Source organism: Poecilia reticulata, chromosome 18 (genome assembly GCF_904066995.2).
Source record: "Poecilia reticulata chromosome 18, P_reticulata-male-v2, whole genome shotgun sequence".
Classification (NCBI taxonomy): Eukaryota; Metazoa; Chordata; class Actinopteri; order Cyprinodontiformes; family Poeciliidae; genus Poecilia; species Poecilia reticulata.
In genome coordinates this window covers 23,060,243-23,079,484 of record NC_088847.1, presented here as the reverse complement: position 1 = coordinate 23,079,484, position 19,242 = coordinate 23,060,243, and the positions used below count along the sequence as shown (strand labels likewise).

Below are 19,242 nucleotides of genomic sequence, written 5' to 3'. Positions count from 1 at the left end.
ATTCTGTGTTTTGTTTCTGTTAGGGTGTTTCACCTTTCACCTTTCACCTTTCACCTAATGACTTCTGCAGATTTTCCCCAGCTGCTTCACGCCCGTAGAAATGCTTTTAGAAGTGGTAAAGTAATCAGGAATTAAGTAATTATTTTAAGAAGACCAATAGTTTATTATGCGCCAGTAAATCTGAATCATTCGGCTTCTATTATGCTCATTAGTTTATACTCTCACCTGTTCTCTTTTAATTGACCAATTATAATCCTCTGTGACATGATTTTAGATCATTTAGTGTTTATTACTGTTTTTGACGTCTATTATATCAACTTCTTTCTGATAATGTGATGACAAAGGCATATTCCCAATTCTAAAATTACAACTAGTCATTGAGAAAGAAATCATAATGCATCAAAATATGGACTCATTATTTCACCGTTTTCACCACAATGTCGACTTAATTTCCTTTGAATTTTGATTCTGATCAGTTGATGACAATGATTGATTATTGGGGTCTTTCTGCTGATTTTAAGTGATTTTGAATTAATTTTTTATGTCAAGATGAGTCAATCTAATGTTTCAAGTTAAACTTTTATGTATTTTCATAATTTCATGTATGTTATCAGCTGATCGACTCTTGCATTATGGGAAATGTTTGTTTATAGTATGGCTCTTAATAGAGTTGTTTTATTATCAGTTTTAATTACAACTGTTTAAATTCTGACCCTTTATTAAAGAGACTATTTTTGTGTTTGTTCCAATTGTGTGGATTTTACAGAATCTATGTTTCTTTTCTAGAAACAAAATCTCCTTGTATTAATTTTTCATATGTACTTTGTTTCTCTGTCTGGGTATTTAATGAGAAACAATATGCAAGACAATTTTCCTCCATCTTCTGGTCTCATTTTTAAATTATATCTTGTGTTTGCTCCTGTCATTTTAAGCATAATTATCTTACTGCATCATAAAAATGAGAAACAATGTAAATGTGAAAGTAAAACCAAACTTCATGTTTTAATTTGATGAAAACTTCAGGAATAAGTTTAAGAAATCAGAAAAGCAAAACATTTTCCTGCAGGAATCAAGCTTCATTCTCACAAGTTTCCACTAGGGGGCAGCAGAATAGGCTAGAGCAAAAAAGTCTGAACTGGTCTGGAAGGTTAATAGAACAACAACAAACAACAACAACAACAACAACAACAACAACAACAACAACAACAGATCAAACCATCCAATGATTTATAAACTAAGTACTTAGCTTTTATTTCTTACAAAATACTTGAATAATTCTGCCTTCGCTATTACGGCTGTGCCATGCAAGCATGTTTTCAATTAGGACAAATCTTAAAATTAGTGCTTGAATATTTGAAATATTAATCTTTAATACATGAATAGTTTATATTTCAGACCAAGTATTAATATCAACCTTTCTGAAGATGCTGCTGGTTCCTCTTGGAAAACCAACAGATATTGTTACCTATCGGTTGATTTTAAAGCTAAAGGTAATTTTATTTATATAGCACATTTTCAGCAACAAAGAAATGCAAAGTGCTTTACAGGAATTAAAAGAAAATACAAACAAAGTAACAAACCAACAAAAAAGAGCAAAAGAAGAAAAAGCTAATAATGTTGATCCAAAGTAAATAAACTAGAATCTCCTATTCAGGGTTGGTAGATCAGCATCAGTAAGTTTTATACTTTCTAAGAAAGTGTTTAAGTTTTCATATGTAAAAAGAAGTTCCTTCTTTCTAAGAAGTAGCTTCAGCTGCATCAGAGAAGCTGTGGAGTTCACCTGGTACGAGGAAATGCTCTACAAAACAATCGGATCAAAATCTTACACATCACTGAAAACAGTGAGAACCTCATGTTTTTAGATCACTGGACCAATATTTCCTACTCTGAAAGTTGATACTTCATTACTTTGTTTAATGTTATTTCAAATAACAGAAAATAAGAAGAGAGAATAAAATATTTTGATGTTTAACATCCTGTGCAGAAAGCTTCATAAATGTGGTTGATTACAAAGAGTGTGAAAAAATAAAATCCTGAATCAACGTGTCACTAAAACCATTTTCCTGCAAGAAGTCGCCACTATGTGGCAGCTGTTACTTCCAATGAACCTCTGGTTAAGATCCTAACGCTGATGGTTGGTGGCAGCCCATAGCTGATCAGTTCTTCCTTAATCTGGAACAGAAAACACAAAGTTCAACTGAGATACTATCAGTGAATTATCATAAACATTATTGATTCGTTTTTGTGCGCAGAACAAATTTGAAATGTGCTTAAAGTTTAATAGATCACAGTTAATGTTATGATGCGGGCTTTGGTAGTGGACTGAAATGCAAAATGGCAGAGAAGTCAAGTAAAAAAACGTTTAATAACAAAAAATGATGGAGAACCTTTTTCAAAAACAAAAAACTAAACAAAACAAAAAATGGGAAAGCCAGCAGGGAACCAGGGACGAATGCAGACAGTAAAAGGGTTTAACACGAGGAACCAGCAAGGAGTGACTGAAAATGAAGTGCTTAAGTACTGGGAGGTTGAATTATGAGCAAAAGACCAGATAAGCTGATGAGTTGCAGGTGAGGAGAGAAAGAGGAAGAGACACATTGGGGACAATCAGGTATTGGAAATAAAACTAACAAAAATAACTGAACGTAAGAGACAATTAAACTAGAGTAACAAGGAATAGACAAAACTAGAAGCCCTAATAAGGACTGAGCTAAAGAAAAACAGAAACTAGATTGATCTAATCAAAGAAAGATACTAAAAAATAGAAAATAATCAAACGTCAAAAACAGCTTAGAACTTCTTGAAGTCGAAATTATTGTTGTCTAAATTCGTCCAAAACAGGAGAGAAAATAAAATCACAGAAGGTCGTCACATAAAAAACCAGCCCAAGTTGTGCCTGTTGTTACTCACCAGCTGTGCCAGGGCCTCCTGATCATTTATCAGAGACACGGCGGCCGAGATCTTTGCGTTCAGGGCGATAACATAATCTAGAAGATCAGGACACAAATTTAGCACAAAATAGTTCAGATTAAAACCTATTTCAGATTAAACGTCCCAGTTGCAGCTCCCTCTGTAAAAGTGAAACTCTCGCACTCACATGGTCCGAGATCAGGTGTTGTTTGGTTTGCAGAGGTACTGATGGATCTGGTGCTGGTCGTTGCTATGGTCACCGAGGGTGTTGGTGCACCGGTAGGGGGTCCGGTTGTAGTTACGGCTGCAGCCGAGTCTGACAAAACATGAGATCAGCAAAACATAATCAGAGGAATTGGGGAAAAAATGTCAGCAAATTAAAAACAGGATAAAGATTGAAGGTTCCCACTCACTGTTTCCAACCGTCACAACGACGCAGCGAAGGTCAGAGGTGAACACGGAGCTGGAGAAGCTGTGGGAGAAGGTCAGAGACACTTTAGCAACATTTTAAATGCAGCTTACAATCAATCACAGCAATCTGCAGAAATAATTACACTGTTTTATTATACATATTTAGTCACATTGCATCAAATGTCAGTGTATTAGACTGAAAGTAGTTCTGTTGTCTTTACAATGATCAGTTTTTCAAACTATTGAAAGAGATTCTATAATAAAATCCTTCAAAAGTTGATATTTTTAACGGTTGGGAGGTGATTTGGAGTTTGGTGTCTAATGGAGCAAAGCCAGGAATAAAAATAATGCTTATATTAATTAGGTACTTATTACCTACTTTAAATACAAGCTAAATCAATTAATAGAAAATGATTTAAAGTGATATTAATTCTTTAATTTATCAAACAATGACATCATGTTGTTCTGTAACAATTTAAAGGTAATTAATTGCAGTAGTTAGAGTTAATTACAGTGATCAATGTTAAAGATTATTGAAACAGAATAACTTACTAGCATCCTGCAGATCTTTAATAGTGTCTTGTTGCGATTGCTGATGTTTGCATATTTTACACATAATAGATAAAAATTTCATAGATATAATAGAAGCTGTTATGGTCACAGCTTCTGAAGAGGACAAAGATATGATGTAAATGTCATGTTTTAATTGTTCACTGTTGTGTTTTTGTGATCTAAAGAGCTACACAAATAAAATTTGATGAGATTTTTTATTTGGTTTCAAAGCTTTACAGTAACTTTCTTCAGTTTCTTCAGCGTCAGTGAAGACATGTTGGACGGCCGAACATTAGAGGTGAGTCCAACCTGAAATCATCTGAGATGATGATAAACTGCTTTTCCTCTCATCTTGTGAATATTTTGCCATTAAAAAAAAAAAAATTACTGAAAATCACAAACTGCGGATTGTTTGTCCACAATTTGAAGGCACATTTTACTGAGATTGTCCCTTTTAGGGTGCGTTTACACTGCAGCCTGAAGTGACCCAATTCCGATTTTTATGACGTAATGCGACCTGTATCCGATCTTTTCATGGCAGTGTGAACAGCACAGATCAGATTCTTTTTCGAATGCGACCCATATCTGTCTGATACGTATCCGATTCAAATGTGACTGAACGTTCAGGTCGCATTCATCTGAACTGAACGTCACTGATTCTCAACAAATCTCACTATTCTGCTTCCTGATACGCGCAAGCAGGAAGAAAAACAACAACCATGACGGACTATATGAGGATTAAGTTGTTAATTTGCTGCTCCAGCCGGACAACAACTGCAAATATATAAGCTAAGCTCCACCGTTAGCCTCCATGTTTACTTCCGCAAACACTGAGCTCTTCTTCTTCTATTTATGGCGGTTGGCAGAACACTGAGAACGCTGACGCTAGTGCGCCCTCTACTGCGCATGCGGGACACTTTCAGGTCGTTTGCCCGTTCAGACTGCAGAACACATACAGGTCGCATTTACTGGCAGTGTGAACGACCCGGCAAAAAAGAATTGTCAAAAAATCGGAATTGAGTCACTTCAGGCTGCAGTGTGAACGCACCTTTATGACTCTCTGCCACATAGAGTTTCTTTTCTTTTTAACGGTCTTTTATTTTAGCACTAGTGACCTTTGTTGACAGCTATCAGACAGGAAATGGTCAGAAAAAGGAAGGGGAGACATGCAGCAAAGGTTTCAAGAATTAAATCAAAGATTAATTTTGCAGACTTTCATGTTATAGTACAATATTAATGAGAGTGAATACTAACTTTGCCCGGACGACGAAACAGATGGGATGGCTCAGTCCTCCTTCGAGGTCAGACGGCGTCCATGTCAGGGTGAAGGCTCCTGGCCCTGATTCGCTCCTGATCACGTTGTGTGGGCCGCTGAACAGAAGGTCGGTGATCCTTCAGACACAAAAATCAGACATCTTGGGTGACATTTCCAGAATTTCCACACAACTTTACATTTTAAATGGGCTCCTTGGTCCATCCATCCATCATATATACACAGTTATGCTTGTAGGGCTGCAGACAGGAGACTGACAGCTGGAAGGAGTGATTTTGTTTTTCCAGCGGCCATTGGGTGAGAGGCAGGGGACATCCTGGACATCACAGAGACACACAGGACAGACAGCCACACACACACCTACAGACAATTTAAGTCAGGGGTATCCAAACCTTCTGCCACCTGGGCCAAAAGTAATCATGGGCCAAACAAACCTAAAATCAAGCAAATAAAGTAGCTTGATATTTATTGTTAGTCCAAAACTTGCAAGGAATTTTTGCATTGGTTTATTCGGGCCGTTGTAGATATACAAAAAAGGATTATATTTCTGCCGAAAACTTTTGTGATTAATTTTGTGATTAATCTCAGAAATTTTCCAGAAGAAAATTCAAAGGAAAATTAAGTTTTTGTGGAACTTTACTACTGTAATTTTGCATGTTTGCTGGATTAAAAGAAACACATCTAGTTTTCATTTCCTCTTGGGCTCGATTGAGTAAATTCATTTTAGTAATAAAAACAGGATGTGGGTCACTTTCTTTCAAAATATTTGCTATTTTTAGACAAATTCAAGAAGGAATAAAAGCTGACGTGGTTGGTTTTGCTGCACCCACTGGGTTTTACCCTTTGTTAAAACTTGGTTATAAAAACATAATTACTTTACATTTTCCTGTGCAAAAATTATGTTGGTAGCAATTTTTACCCTGATTACAAATTAAAAAACTCCATCTGCAGTCCAAGAGCCACAAACGGCCCCCGAGCCGCACTTTGGACACCCCTGATTTCTGCACCACCCTGGAGATCTTTACATCTTTACAGTGAAACTAAACCTGCTGAATGACTAATAATGGAAACAGTCTAGTTCAATCCTGCCCCTTGTTTCTATTTTAAGATCAGTCCCGTCTCAACAAACCCGTCTAACTGAAACCAGTTCTTCCTACCGGCTTGTTTGTGTTTAGCTCAGCCTCTTTGAAACAAGTTTTGCTTTCTCTTACTCAGACTGCGTTGCCTCGGCCCTGACACTGATTTCCAGGGTCTGATTGACAGAGGCGCTGAGTTTTGCCCCGTTGTCTGGAGTTGGAGGCAGGAATCTGGGCAGATAGACGCCTTCAGAGCAGGACGGTGCAACAGGATCAACTGCAACAAAAACAGCATAAAGTGCATCATTAGAATCACTTCAGGTGTTGGTGTGTCAGTGTAGATCAGTCTTTCTCAAACTGTGGCACCCGAAACCCTGGTGGTTCGCAGGTGCCCCCTAGGGGTCCTCGACATACTGCATATACAGTAAATGACCGTTTATTTGAGCTCAAAGTGTGACGCTGACAGGTAGCTTACCAGAGAATTGTGTTTAAAAATAACAAAGGATACTTAGCGTAAGGCTAGATCAGTCAAAATAAAAGCTAAAGATACCAGGATTTGTTATACGATCAGAGGAATTTATGTCTGCAGGAATATTTTTCAGTTTCTCAGGGTGAACGTCTGTTTTTAGGACACTATTATAATACAAAGCATGCCACCAGCACCGCTGCACCCCACGCTGACTAGCTGCATCTTAGCAGATTATTTACGGCAGGCTTTCTTTGACTGACTGACAATTTTTGTTTCTGCCGAAGCAGTTCAAGTCTATCTTCCTTTTACTATGCTTCTAAATTACAAATATGCTTGTAGTAGAGAACTTGTTTTTTTATTGCCATGTTTTCCATTATAGAAAAACTTAGAATCTACACTTTCAAAATTGGCAAAGAACTTCAAAAGTCGACTTATTCATGGCTTACAAACCAGCACCACCCATCTCAGTGCAGTGAACTAAGAAGACTTGAGTAACTTTATATGAAATAGTTTAATAAAAGCCCAACATTGTACCTTTGAAAACAAACTGGACGGGTATCTTGTTGAGGACGTCTCCTGCGTGCCTCTGTGACGTTCCACCGTTTGCTTGAGTCAAGGTGATGGTCTGTCCAGCAACGTCCTCCATCATGAGCTGCACAGCGTACGAGCCTTCATTACTGCTGCTGGTGGGGCTGAAGCTCAGAGCACACAACTGCAAGAAAGCAGAAAGAGACGAAAGGGTCTGAACTAAAATCACAACAAAATGCTTACACAGGCTGGAACTCTAAAGGCCGAACACACCGAGGCGTGCTGATTCTGTCAGCGCGCAGATAATGCAGATTTCAGTCATACGTAACAATTTTCCTGCAACAAATTCCTTTATTTCTCTCAATCTGATAAGGATGCTGGGAAGTTTGATGAGCTCCCAACTCCACAGACTGAAAAAGATGAGCTGTTTGTGTTTCACAGTGTTCAGCCGAGTCAGGATCAAGTTTGGTCGGTTGATCATTTTTACCTGAGTGAGTTAGACTTGTTTGTTTGACCTGTCATCAGTTATCATTGAAGGATAATTAGTTATCTGTTGTTTTGCTACAGACCTGATCCAGGTGTCACTTACGGATGAGAGGTTGAGGACAGGTGCCGGTGTGCAGACGTCACACTCGGATGCATTTCGTGCGTCTCTGCATCTTATTTCATCTCCGTCTGGGTCAAATGCCAACAAGCTGATGTTTCTCTGACAGTTGGAAGGAACTCTGCAACAACAAAACCAACAAATGTTTTACACCCACATTTTGATCCCATCAGTTCAGAAAACCCCCTCAGTTTGATCACAGTTTAAAGGAAAAATGCTGTGTTCTGCTTCAAGTATCTTGAAGTTCTGCATTTCTTTCGTCCACATTGTTTTGTTTTTGCCTAAAAAAGCATTTTCCTTTAAGGAAAAACTCAGTCATGGGACTAATCCTAACAGAACCCATTCTCTCCTTCAATACATCATTTATGTCATAAAACATTTCCTTGTGCGTACTTTAAAGAAAATACGCATGTACGTGCCTAAGTACTAACTTTTCATGGTTTTTGTATGTTAACATTTCTGTTAAGATAAAACTGATTTAGACGTAATCAGACTGAGGTTTACTGATGATATTTGACGCGAATATCAAGAAAGGAAAGAGAGAAACCACCTGAGAACAGGAAGGACTGTGGTCAGTGGAGATGTGTTGGGTCTGCCGGTATCGGAGCGGATTGCTGTCTCATCCTGCATTTGGACTCTGAACGAGACAATCCCGTTCCTGTTGTCTGTCCAGTTTCCACCGGAAAACCTGCAGAGGGACAAATTAGAAAGTTTTCAGGCGTAACTGGGTGTCAGAGAATCCAAAAAACATTAAGTAACAGAAGCACTCAGACATTGAAGGTATAAAGGATCCATACAGGAAATTACTGAAGCTAGAGTAAAAAATGTGTTTGGTAAAAAGTCTACTCAAGTACTGATCACATTATCAGTAATTTAATATTTAAAAATTACGTCATCAGATGAACCAAAATATAAAGTGAAGGGGAAAGTTTGCTGTTTTCAGGACGAAAATGGATATAATTCATGTAAGTAACAAAAAAATAACAAAATCAGGCAAAAATAGTTTTTTTTCAAATCAGTTTCTCTTAGTAAAAAACTTATTAAACTTTGATAAAAAAGCTTTTCATTCAGTGCAGAAAATCCAGAAATGTAGTCAAGTAACAGTAGAGATACTTCATAATAAAATTACTCAAGTAAAGGTAAAAAGTACAAAATACTCCTAAAAGTACATTTTTTCAAAACAGTTTCTCAAGTAAATGTAATAGAGTAAACCTTCAGGAGCAGAAATTCAGTTCTGAGTTTATAATCAGGTGTTACTCTGAGGTGAACTCACCCAAACTGACTCAGCTGGCTCCCATTGTTCACACTGGTGACCAGCCTTTCCTTCTGACACCATTCGCCACTGATTTCCTGGATTTTGTTCAAGATTATCCCAGAAAAACTGCAGCTGTTCCCACAAACCTGAGCATCAACCTCTGCACACGTGCTGAAGCTGTACAGGTAGCGAGCCACGGTCTGTGGATTGAAAGGAAGACAGTTTAATAAAATACAAAAGGAAAAAAGAAGCTATGAAATGTTTGAACTCACCGGGAATCCACCCGCCTGGAGGTCTTTGGTGGAGTAGCTGTAGACGAAGCCATAATAATCAGCCTGTGAGCCGCTGATCAGCAGCAGCAGCAGCACAGAGGACAACATGTTGACTGAATCAATGCCTCTATGCACAGACTGGATGTTGTTGGAAACAAACGGCTTTATGCTTGAAGAGACTCCACTCCTTCCCTCTTTGTCCGCTAAGCATCACAGATACTGAAGGTCAGACGGGATGAAGTCACACAAAGGAAACGGACTTTACCTGGAATGAGGAAACGTCGCCGTCTGCTGCGTCTTTGGGGCGGAAGGTGTTGAAATACAGCAAGAATAAATTATAGCTCATTTACAGGGGAGTTTAATTCAACATGGGGACGAATTTTAAACTCTGATATTTGTGAAATTGTACGCACAATATTTCTGTTTGTGTTTTAGGTTTACGATTTTATTTTTTTGCTGGTGTTTTTCCAAATGTTCACTGTATTGATAGACTTTAAAATATTGTTGTTAGTTTATAAACCCCTGGTTCTGGTTCTGGTTCTGGTCTGCGTCCCCAGAACCAGAACCAAACATGGAGAACCACAAATCTTGAGCAAACCTCCAGAAAACTGCAAAACAGCTGAAACACTGAGTTCCATTAAATCTAGACTAAAATCCCAGCTGTTTAGAGTCGATTTTGAATATTAATAAATTAAACATTGACCAACATTTTCATGTGCTACAGATCAAATTGTTTACTGTGCCTTTTATGACTTTATATTTTTGTATTTTTAGGACTTTGAACTGCCTTGTTTCTGAAATGTGCTACACAAATAAACTCTGTTGATTAAATATTTGTTTCTTGGTGAATTTATTGGAGTTTCTTCTGCTTCGCCTTTTCTTCTTGCTTGCTCCATCTAGTTTAACGTCTACATTTCTCAGAACAGGTTTCTGTTTGTCTCTGTTGTTGTTCTGCCAGCACATATGTTAGCATAATGAGTCACACAGTCTAACCTCTTACTGGGTCACATTCATCACTTCACCTCCTTTAAAACTTGTCTGAATGTGCCAACAGAGCCTGATCCAGCTCAGACCTGCCCACAGATTTAGTTTTTTTTACTCCTATTACATAAACTTTTGATGATTCTTGTCACATGTGGGGAAGATTTCCAGGAATTACTTCAAAAGATAAAACATTATCTGAACAGGGACACATTTTTCATTTGTTTTTCTTCCCCCCACACGAATACAAGATAGTCCATTTTATTACACAGAAGAAGCCATAATTTGATACAGATGTTGAAGGATTCCTCTGAAACTCATCATGTTTTGCTCATAAACCTTATTGTCTAAACAAAGGGAAAACAGAAAACCTGTTTTCCCATTTTCTCTGTTTTTATTCTCACATGGTCATGCTGCTGCATAAAATGCAAGAGGGAATATATCAAATGATTATGTAAAGCTTCTAATTCTTCACCTGCATGTTGATGGTGAAACTTCTGAGTTGAACAAAACTCATCAGCCTTTCATATTTTACTTTCATTTGGAGCTTCCTGTCATGCCGAGTTTTGCTCATAACCACAACTTTTCACCTTTCACCTCTTCAGCTTTTCACATTTCTTTTTTTTTTTACCATGACAGACTGAATCTGCATGAAATACTTTTAACAAAACTTCATTCTGCACAAAAACAGAAATTTAACGCCGTCAGCAAAATATCCAAGGATCATATATAAAACATTAATCATGTATTCTGAGATGAGTTTGAGGTTTTTTGTCATCTTTTCCCCCCATTTAAATTTTTAATATTCCTTTTAAACCAAATGCAAAAATAAGTGTTTCTTTGTCCATTCGCTCCCATTTGAACTCCATTTAAAAAAAATGCAATTTAGTTTCTGTTTTCCTGTTAAAACTCATTATATACGTTTTATAAATGTATTTATTCATTATTTCCCTAAAGTTAACAGTGATAGTAATGATCATTTTTCACATAACAAATAATGTATTATTATTATTATTATTATCCATCCATCCATTTTCTTGCACCCTTTTTCCCTCAGTGGGGTTGGGAGGGGTGCTGGTGCCCATCTCCAGCCAACGTTTCGGGCGAGAGGTGGGGTCACCCTGGACAGGTCACCAGTCTGTCGCAGGGCAACACAGAGACACACAGGACACACAACCATGCACACACACACTCACACCTAGGGGCAATTTGGAGAGGCCAATTAACCTGACAGTCATGTTTTTGGACTGTGGGAGGAAACCGGAGTGCCTGGAGAAAACCCACCATGCACAGGGAGAACATGCAAACTCCATGCAGAAAGACCGGTCTGGGAATCGAACCCAGAACCTTCTTGCTGCAAGGCAACAGCTCTACCAACTGCGCCACTGTGCAGCCCACTATTATTATTATTATTATTATTATTATTATTGTGCTCGTATTGCCATAGCAACCAGTAACTGGCTGGTTGCTATGGTTTCCTGCTTTTTTCCAGCTTTTTGTAAAGTAAACTGTACTCATTACACAGAAACTCAAAGTTCTCTGTAATGATGGAGAGAAGATGCTGCTCAGGATGCAGCATAACAGTTTATGATGAATATTATACTGTCAAACAATATGTGGATGGAAACTTTCAAAAGGCCTTTTTTAAGTTCCAGGGACAAAAACAAAGCACTTTATGAAGAAGAAGAAGAATGTGACCATAAATGTTGCTCCCTGACATTACTTATAGTAAATCTGAAATATGAATGACGATTTGTAGTATTAGCAAAAGTCACAAAACCTTTGCTTAGAAATACAAATCAAACAGCAGAGAGAAGATTTTAAGGATGAACAGATTTAAAACTCAAACAGCTTCTTTTATAAAAATATCAATCTCTTCCAGCATATATTTATACCAACACAGCTCAATATTTAGTATCATCCATTGAAAACCAGCACACAGAGTATCTGCCTTTGTTACATGATACAATCTTTGATTATTAAAAGCATGAATTTCATCCATCCATCTATTTTCTTATGCTCATCTGAGGCTGGATCACAGGGTCAGCAGCCTCAGCAGGGAGACCCAGACTGACTGAACCACATGAAGGTTGTGGTTGATGAACACAGTAAATTATTAAGACACAGCCATACAAAAAGGGATTAAATCTAATGATTATTTAAAGCCCCAAGTTTTATAAGCGTATGTAAACTTTAGAGTAGAATCCAACTCTTCAGCATCTGTATAATAATGTTGACTTATTTAACTTTGGTTTGTTTAAAACCACAACTCTTCAGCTTTTGCATCATGACAGGATGTATCTGGAAAACAAAGATGTAAAAACTGCAGCCACTGTCATCAAGAACCATCCAAAGAGTAAAAGCAAAGAGCCTTTTAGTGCAAGGAAAGCAGAAAAACTTTATTGTAGCTTCATGAAACAAGTCTATGATTCAGAGACATGAATGATATGAAAGATCATCCATGTCTCTTTTTAAAAAGTTCATATTATTAGGCCAAGAAACAGTTGTACCATATATTATTATTTTGTTTATTATTCTGTTTTTTATTGACAACATTTTTTTAATTATAGGCTGAAGAACATTTTGATTTTACAGTATTTGTTCACATTCATTATAATATTAACTTTTCATTTGCATTAATTAAAATAAGTTTTACCCCATGATAGATGAAGAAAGAAAGATGAGCAGTTATAGAAAACACATTTCCCAGCAAAGATTGTATTTATTATATCCTTTGACCACTAGGGGGCGGGAGTTGTAACGTTCACCGTGCTACTGCTCAGCAGCTTTACTATTATGTCAGAAGGAAGTCCTTGTCTTCTCAGTTCCTGTTTGATCTGGAGAGGAAAAAACATGACATCAGTTCTACATTATATAATCAATAAGTCACACAGAACAAAACTAAACCACAGTTTTATGCTAAAAATCAGGGTTGAGCTTTGAATCATTTTCCAGCTCATCTTTGATCTGCAGAGCAAAACACAGTTCCCTAAGTTAAAATAATATTTTGTCTGGGAAGAATAGCAATGCACAAAAAAAAAACAAAAGTAAAGAACTGCAGGAGCAACAAACCTAGCAGATTAGGATAAAACTGATTATCATCAACGTTACTGACCAGGTTCATGATGGTTTCAGAGTCAGTCTCCAGTGACAGCGAAGTGGAGATCTTTGCATTCAGACCCAAAACATAATCTAGAAGAAGCACAGAGTCAGCATTACTACCTAAAACAGGTTCATTAATCAATAAGGATCATTGATCATGTATTCTGGGATGAGTTTGAGGTTTTTTGTCATCTTTTCCCTATTTAAATTTTTAATATTCCTTTTAAACCAAATGCAAAAATAAGTGTTTCTTTGTCCATTCGCTCCCATTTGAACTCCATTTTTTAAAAAAATGCAATTTTGTTTCTGTTTTCCTGTTTAAACTCATTATATATGTTTTATAAATGTATTTATTCATTATTTCCCTAAAGTTAACAGTGATAGTAATGATCATTTTTCACATAACAAAAAATTTATTATTATTATTATTATTATTATTATTATTATTATTATTATTATTATTATTATTATTATTATTATTATTATTATTATTATTATTATTATTATTATTATTATTATTATTACCATAGCAACCAGTAACTGGCTGGTTGCTATGGTTTCCTGTTTTTTTCCTGCTTTTAGTAAAGTAAACTGTACTCATTACACAGAAACTCAAAGTTCTCTGTAATGATGGAGAGAAGATGCTGCTCAGGATGCAGCATAACAGTTTATGATGAACATTATACTGTCAAACAATATGTGGATGGAAACTTTCAAAAAGGCCTTTTTTTTAAGTTCCAGGGTCAAAAACAAAGCACTTTATGAAGAAGAAGAAGAATGTGACCATAAATTACTTATAGTAGCACTCCTAAAGAAAAGACATGTTGGTACGTAACATTTCTACAACAATCTATAAATATATCTGTGGACGCAGAGAAACTACAAATTTACCAGGTTTGGTGAAGTTAGAGGTTTGGTGACGCCTCTAACTTCAGCTTCAGTCACACTTACATGGCCCTGGTGCAAATGTTGTGGTGGGTTGGTTGGTAGTTGGTGGGAGCACAATCGTAGTTGTAGGAGGTGCAGTCGTAATTGGAGGAAGTGCAGTCGTAGTTGTAGGAGGGGCAGTCGTAGTTGGAGCAAGTGTAGTTGTAGTTGGTGGAGGTGTAGTTGTAGTTGGAGGACGTGCAGTCGTAGTTGTAGGAGGTGCAGTCGTAGTTGGAGCAAGTGTAGTTGTAGTTGGTGGAGGTGTAGTTGTAGTTGGAGGACGTGCAGTCGTAGTTGTAGGAGGTGCAGTCGTAGTTGGAGCAAGTGTAGTTGTAGTTGGTGGAGGTGTAGTTGTAGTTGGAGGACGTGCAGTCGTAGTTGCAGTTGTAGTTGGAGCAAGTGTAGTTGTAGTTGGTGGAGGTGCAGTTGTAGTTTGTGGAGGTGGAGTAGTGGATGGAGGTAGGGTTGTCATGAATGTAAACATAGTTGGTAGGGGTGCCGTTGAGGTCAGAGGGGAAACGGTTGTTGGACCTGTGGATTAGGCAGCAGATCAACATTATCACTTCAGGAAAATGTTGAATTTAACCTGAAAAGAAAAGCAGAGATTTCCACTCACTGCTCCCAGCCGTCACAAAGACGCATCGAAGGTCAGACTGGTACACAGAGCCAGAGGAGCTGAGGAGGTAATGAGAGAAACAGCTTAGATATTAAACTATTACCCATCGATTCAGTTTAACAACGTATTGAAAAGGTTGATTATACAAACAGAAAAAAAGCAGATGTACAACAAAAGATGCTAGTTTTTAGAAAAGGTGATGATTCAGTTCTCATGAACCTAAATGTTTCCTCACTCCTTTAAAATATTTGTCTATAAAGCACTAAATGATTTTGGACTTTCTCAGTAATTAACCATGCAGAGCCCTTTGGTGTTAGGAGATCTGAATTGTAACAAGACCCCAAGTAAACAAGACGAAGCAGCATTTAGCTTTTATGCTCCTGAAAACTTGAGATATGCAGAAATTGTTGGTTCCTTAAAATGAGAACGGAAAACATTTTTGCTAATTGTGCTTTATAAACATACTTGCCATTTATAGTGAACCAACCCCAGTTCAATAAGCTGAACAATATTAAGAGTCTAAGCTTTTTTTCCATACATTTATAAGATAAGACACTAACTTTGCTTGGACAACGAAGCAGAGAGGATGGTTCAGTCCTGCTTCACTGGCCGATGGCGTCCATGTCAGGCTGAAGTTTCCTGACCCTGATGAACTCTTGGTTAAACCTGGTGGTCCGCTGAACAGGAGCTCAGTGGTCCTTGAATGAACAGGAGATAAACAGCTTATTACATTTATACTTCCAATTTTTTCCAACCTGCAAAGACATCAGTGCCATTTTTAAAGTTACAGACTCAGGTTATAAAATGTGGGTTCAACCTTCAAAGTCATATTTTTACAATGTTGCTAGACTTGTTTGGAGTTATTTAATACATGAGGTTAGACTAAACTCCAGACTCACAAAGGGTTAATTTCACTCACTCAGCCTGGGTTGCTTCTGCTCTGACGCTGATTTCCAGAGTCTGGTTGACGTTGGTGTAGATCTGAGCTCCATGTTCAGGAGTTGGAGGCAGAAACCTGGGCAGATATTCACCTGCTGTGCAGGACGGAGCTGCAGGATCCACTGGAGCAAAATAACAAGGAAACTAATTAATTCAAAATGAATGAAACTGGTCAGTTTGGTCAAACAACGTGAAGCTGTTAGTTGATAGATGAATATTCAATGTAACCAGATATTTATCCACCTGGTTATATTTATCTTTCCTACATTCCTTCTTGTATATTTTGCAAAATGTGTAACTATCTGTACTAATCTGCAGTTACTGATACTTCAAATCTAAAATACGCAGAACAGAAGCAGATTCTTCCAATTCGGTTCGGCTCTTTTTGGGTTCAATCAGGTTCAGAGTTTATTTTACCTCTGAAAACAAACTGAACAGGGATCTTGCTGATGGCGTCATTCTGAGGTTTCACCTCCTGTGAATTGTTGCCGTTAGTGAGAGTGATGTTCTGCCCGGTAAAATCCTCCAGAACCATCTGAACCGCATACGGACCTTCAGCGCTGCTGTTAGTGGGACTGAATGACAGAGAACAAGACTGGAAGAGAACAGAAAGGAGAAGAAAATGAATTGCAACAGTAACTTAAGCTAAAAGCAGTGTTGGGTTGCCCTCACAGCTCTGCACCGCCACGCCGTTGGACTTGTTAACGCTCTCTTGACATTCTCGGACCCGACCATTTGGCAACGCGATTTTACAAATCTTCCAAATAACTTTTCGTCCACATTAATATGAATAGATCAAGTCTTTAATGTTAAACTGAAAACTAACTTCCCACACCAGAGTTATTGTCATTTTCTTGTTTGGTTGCGAATGATTGGTGACTCACGTCGTGTCATGAATCTACCAGAACAGACAGAACCAGAGCAATGCTCTCTGATGACTCACTAAAATGTGGTAACACTTTATTTGAAGGGGTGTGAATAAGACTGACAAAACCTCTGTCATGAACATGAAGAAGTCTTTATGAATGTTTATGATTTGTGTTATCATGAAGTGTGATTCGGTAAATAATGACACTTTTAATGCAAAGTTGCTATAAAAGTTGCATTGAAACTCCATTAAAAATGCCAGCTTTGCATGATTTTGTAAATTACGATAAATTAATGCAAAGTTGGCATTTTTAATGGACATAAATATCAAATATCAATAACATATCAAATAACATTTGATACTCACAGATGAGACACTGAGGACAGACGGTGGAGTGCAGATGTCACACTCTGATCCGGCTGCATATCTGCATCTAACATCGTCTCCGTCCGGGTCAGAGACCAACAGGTGGATGTTTCTCTGACAGTTTGAAGGAACTCTGAGAGAAAAAGAAACATTTCGTAGAGCATCACAACCACACCTCTATCAAGTGCTTGTTTCATAATTGAAACCTGTCTGACTGGTTGTCCAAGGTTTCTTCTCGTAAAGAATTTGTTTTTAATTATCACTGTGTTTCTTTATGGAACAAACTACAAAATAGTTTCACTTCAGTTTTCTAATGATGAACTTTCTACAGAACAAACTCACCCCGATTTATTTTGCAGTGATTTTTCTGATCAATTGTTTCAAACAACAGTTTTCTAAATATTTTGCTGTCAGTAAAAAGCTGTTTGCTAATAAAATATTTCAAATGATGAACAGAATTACCTCAACAGAGGGATGATGGTGGTTTGGGGTGATGAGTTTGGTTTGTTGATGTCGGAACGGTTTCTTATTTCAATGAGCGACGTAGCTGTCGACAGTTCAATCCCATTTCTGTTTTCTGTCCAGTTTGTAGTGTTAAACCTACAGTAGATGATGTTGAGATGTTTAGGAAAATAATGCAGCAAGACCAAATCTCCAAAGAGCAACAAAACTAGAAAATCAGCTGATTATGTCAGGTTTTCCTCCTTAGGAAGCAGGAAAATCCAATCCAAGCTGTCCTGTTTTCAGAATCAGTCCTCAGTTTGAATCTGAACATGGCAAAATTACATTTCCATTAATGTTGAAGTGGACTTACAGATAATTCAATGTAGACAGGAATGTAACTGGAACAGTCACAATGTAGGCTCTCTGACACCATTCACCTCCTCTTTCATCCACTGGATAAACTGCGAACCCGCTGCAGTCTCCATCACAAAACCAAAGGTTGAACTCTTCACAAGAGTTGAAGCTCACCTTGAAGTTAGTGGTTGCCTGTGAAATTTCAGTGAGGAAGTGTTGAGTACACTCTTTAAAAAACCAAGTGTGATATTTTACAAAGAAGCTCAACTTACTGGGTATCCAGCTGGCTGAAAATCTCCAACCGAGTAGCTGAAGACGACGCCAAAATAAGAAGCTTGAGCTCCGCTGATGAGCAGCAGCAGCAACACAGATGACAACATGGTGACAGAGTGAAGGTTTCACAGAGAGACTGAAAGTTATCAGAGACAAATGAAGTTATTCTTCCACAGACAGCCTCTGGTCCACACCCTCTGCTCCATTCACAGAAGAATTAATGTTATGCATTGGAATAGTTGGCCTGAAGGCTAAAAGGTAATGATGAAAACATCTGATGGCTGAACGTTTACATTCAGAAGTGCAAAATCTGAATGACGATTTGGAAAAGTCACAAAACCTTTGCTAAGACCCGAGTTTTTTATTCAGAGAGCATTTTTGTCCCCATATGAGGACGCAGGGTCTGAGGAAGTTAGAAATACAAATCAAACAGCAGGAAGAAGATTGTAAGGATGAACAGATTTAAAACTCAAACAGCTTCTTTTATAAAAATATCAATCTCTTCCAGCATATATTTATACCAACACAGCTCAATATTTAGTATCATCCATTGAAAACCAGCACACAGAGTATCTGCCTTTGTTACATGATACAATGTTTGATTATTAAAAACATGAATTTCATCCATCCACCTATTTTCTTATGCTCATCTGAGGCTGGATCACAGGGTCAGCTTTTCCATCATGGCAGATGCATCTGCCAAATAAAAATCAAGAACCATCCCCAGAGTAAAAACAAAGAGCCTTTTACTGCAAGGAAAGCAGAACAACTTTATTTTACCATCATGAAATCAGTCTGGGATTCAGAGACATGAATGATATGAAAGATTATTCGGGTTTCTTTAAAAAGACTTGATGTTATTTGTCCAAGAAACAGTTGTATCATGTCATTTCATTCTGTTTGCTTTTATTGACAATTAGAAACTACAGCCTTAATAACATTTTGATTTTACAGTATTTGTTCACATTCATTATAATAATATTAACTTTTCATTTGCATTAATTAAAATAAGTTTTACCCCA

General features: G+C 37.5%; 2 protein-coding genes across 2 annotated transcripts; both read right to left on the bottom strand.

The window, feature by feature from the left end:
- Positions 1–971: 971 nt before the first annotated feature.
- On the bottom strand, positions 972–9,661 carry LOC103481229 (uncharacterized). Its single transcript, XM_081599921.1, has 11 exons — positions 9,351–9,661; positions 9,097–9,278; positions 8,374–8,511; positions 7,809–7,944; positions 7,226–7,403; positions 6,358–6,499; positions 5,128–5,265; positions 3,324–3,382; positions 3,098–3,226; positions 2,911–2,987; positions 972–2,172 (listed from the first exon to the last, which is right to left on the bottom strand). The coding sequence occupies exons 1-11, from the start codon at positions 9,456–9,458 to the stop codon at positions 2,080–2,082; spliced, it is 1,380 nt and encodes a 459-aa protein (XP_081456047.1). The 5' UTR covers positions 9,459–9,661; the 3' UTR covers positions 972–2,079.
- A 3,042-nt stretch (positions 9,662–12,703) lies between these two features.
- On the bottom strand, positions 12,704–18,364 carry LOC145548906 (uncharacterized). The gene is made up of 11 exons (XM_081599993.1): positions 18,220–18,364; positions 17,964–18,139; positions 17,612–17,749; positions 17,150–17,282; positions 16,333–16,510; positions 15,896–16,037; positions 15,537–15,674; positions 14,977–15,035; positions 14,385–14,891; positions 13,447–13,523; positions 12,704–13,168 (listed from the first exon to the last, which is right to left on the bottom strand). Exons 1-11 carry the CDS (start codon positions 18,325–18,327, stop codon positions 13,073–13,075), a joined length of 1,752 nt encoding a protein of 583 aa, XP_081456119.1. The 5' UTR covers positions 18,328–18,364; the 3' UTR covers positions 12,704–13,072.
- Between the last annotated feature and the right edge of the window lie 878 nt (positions 18,365–19,242).

Coding starts and splice junctions, on each gene's coding strand:
- LOC145548906 (XM_081599993.1), bottom strand. CDS start 18,327: ATGTTGTCATCTGTGTTGCTGCTGCTGCTCATCAGCGGAGCTCAAGCT. Junction 16,511..17,149: donor CTGTCCTCAGTGTCTCATCT/GTGAGTATCAAA, acceptor GTTCTCTTCCAG/TCTTGTTCTCTGTCATTCAG. Junction 13,169..13,446: donor CTGAAACCATCATGAACCTG/GTCAGTAACGTT, acceptor TTTCCTCTCCAG/ATCAAACAGGAACTGAGAAG.
- LOC103481229 (XM_081599921.1), bottom strand. CDS start 9,458: ATGTTGTCCTCTGTGCTGCTGCTGCTGCTGATCAGCGGCTCACAGGCT. Junction 7,945..8,373: donor ACAGTCCTTCCTGTTCTCAG/GTGGTTTCTCTC, acceptor TTGTTGTTGCAG/AGTTCCTTCCAACTGTCAGA. Junction 3,383..5,127: donor TGTTTCGTCGTCCGGGCAAA/GTTAGTATTCAC, acceptor CTTCTCCCACAG/CTTCTCCAGCTCCGTGTTCA.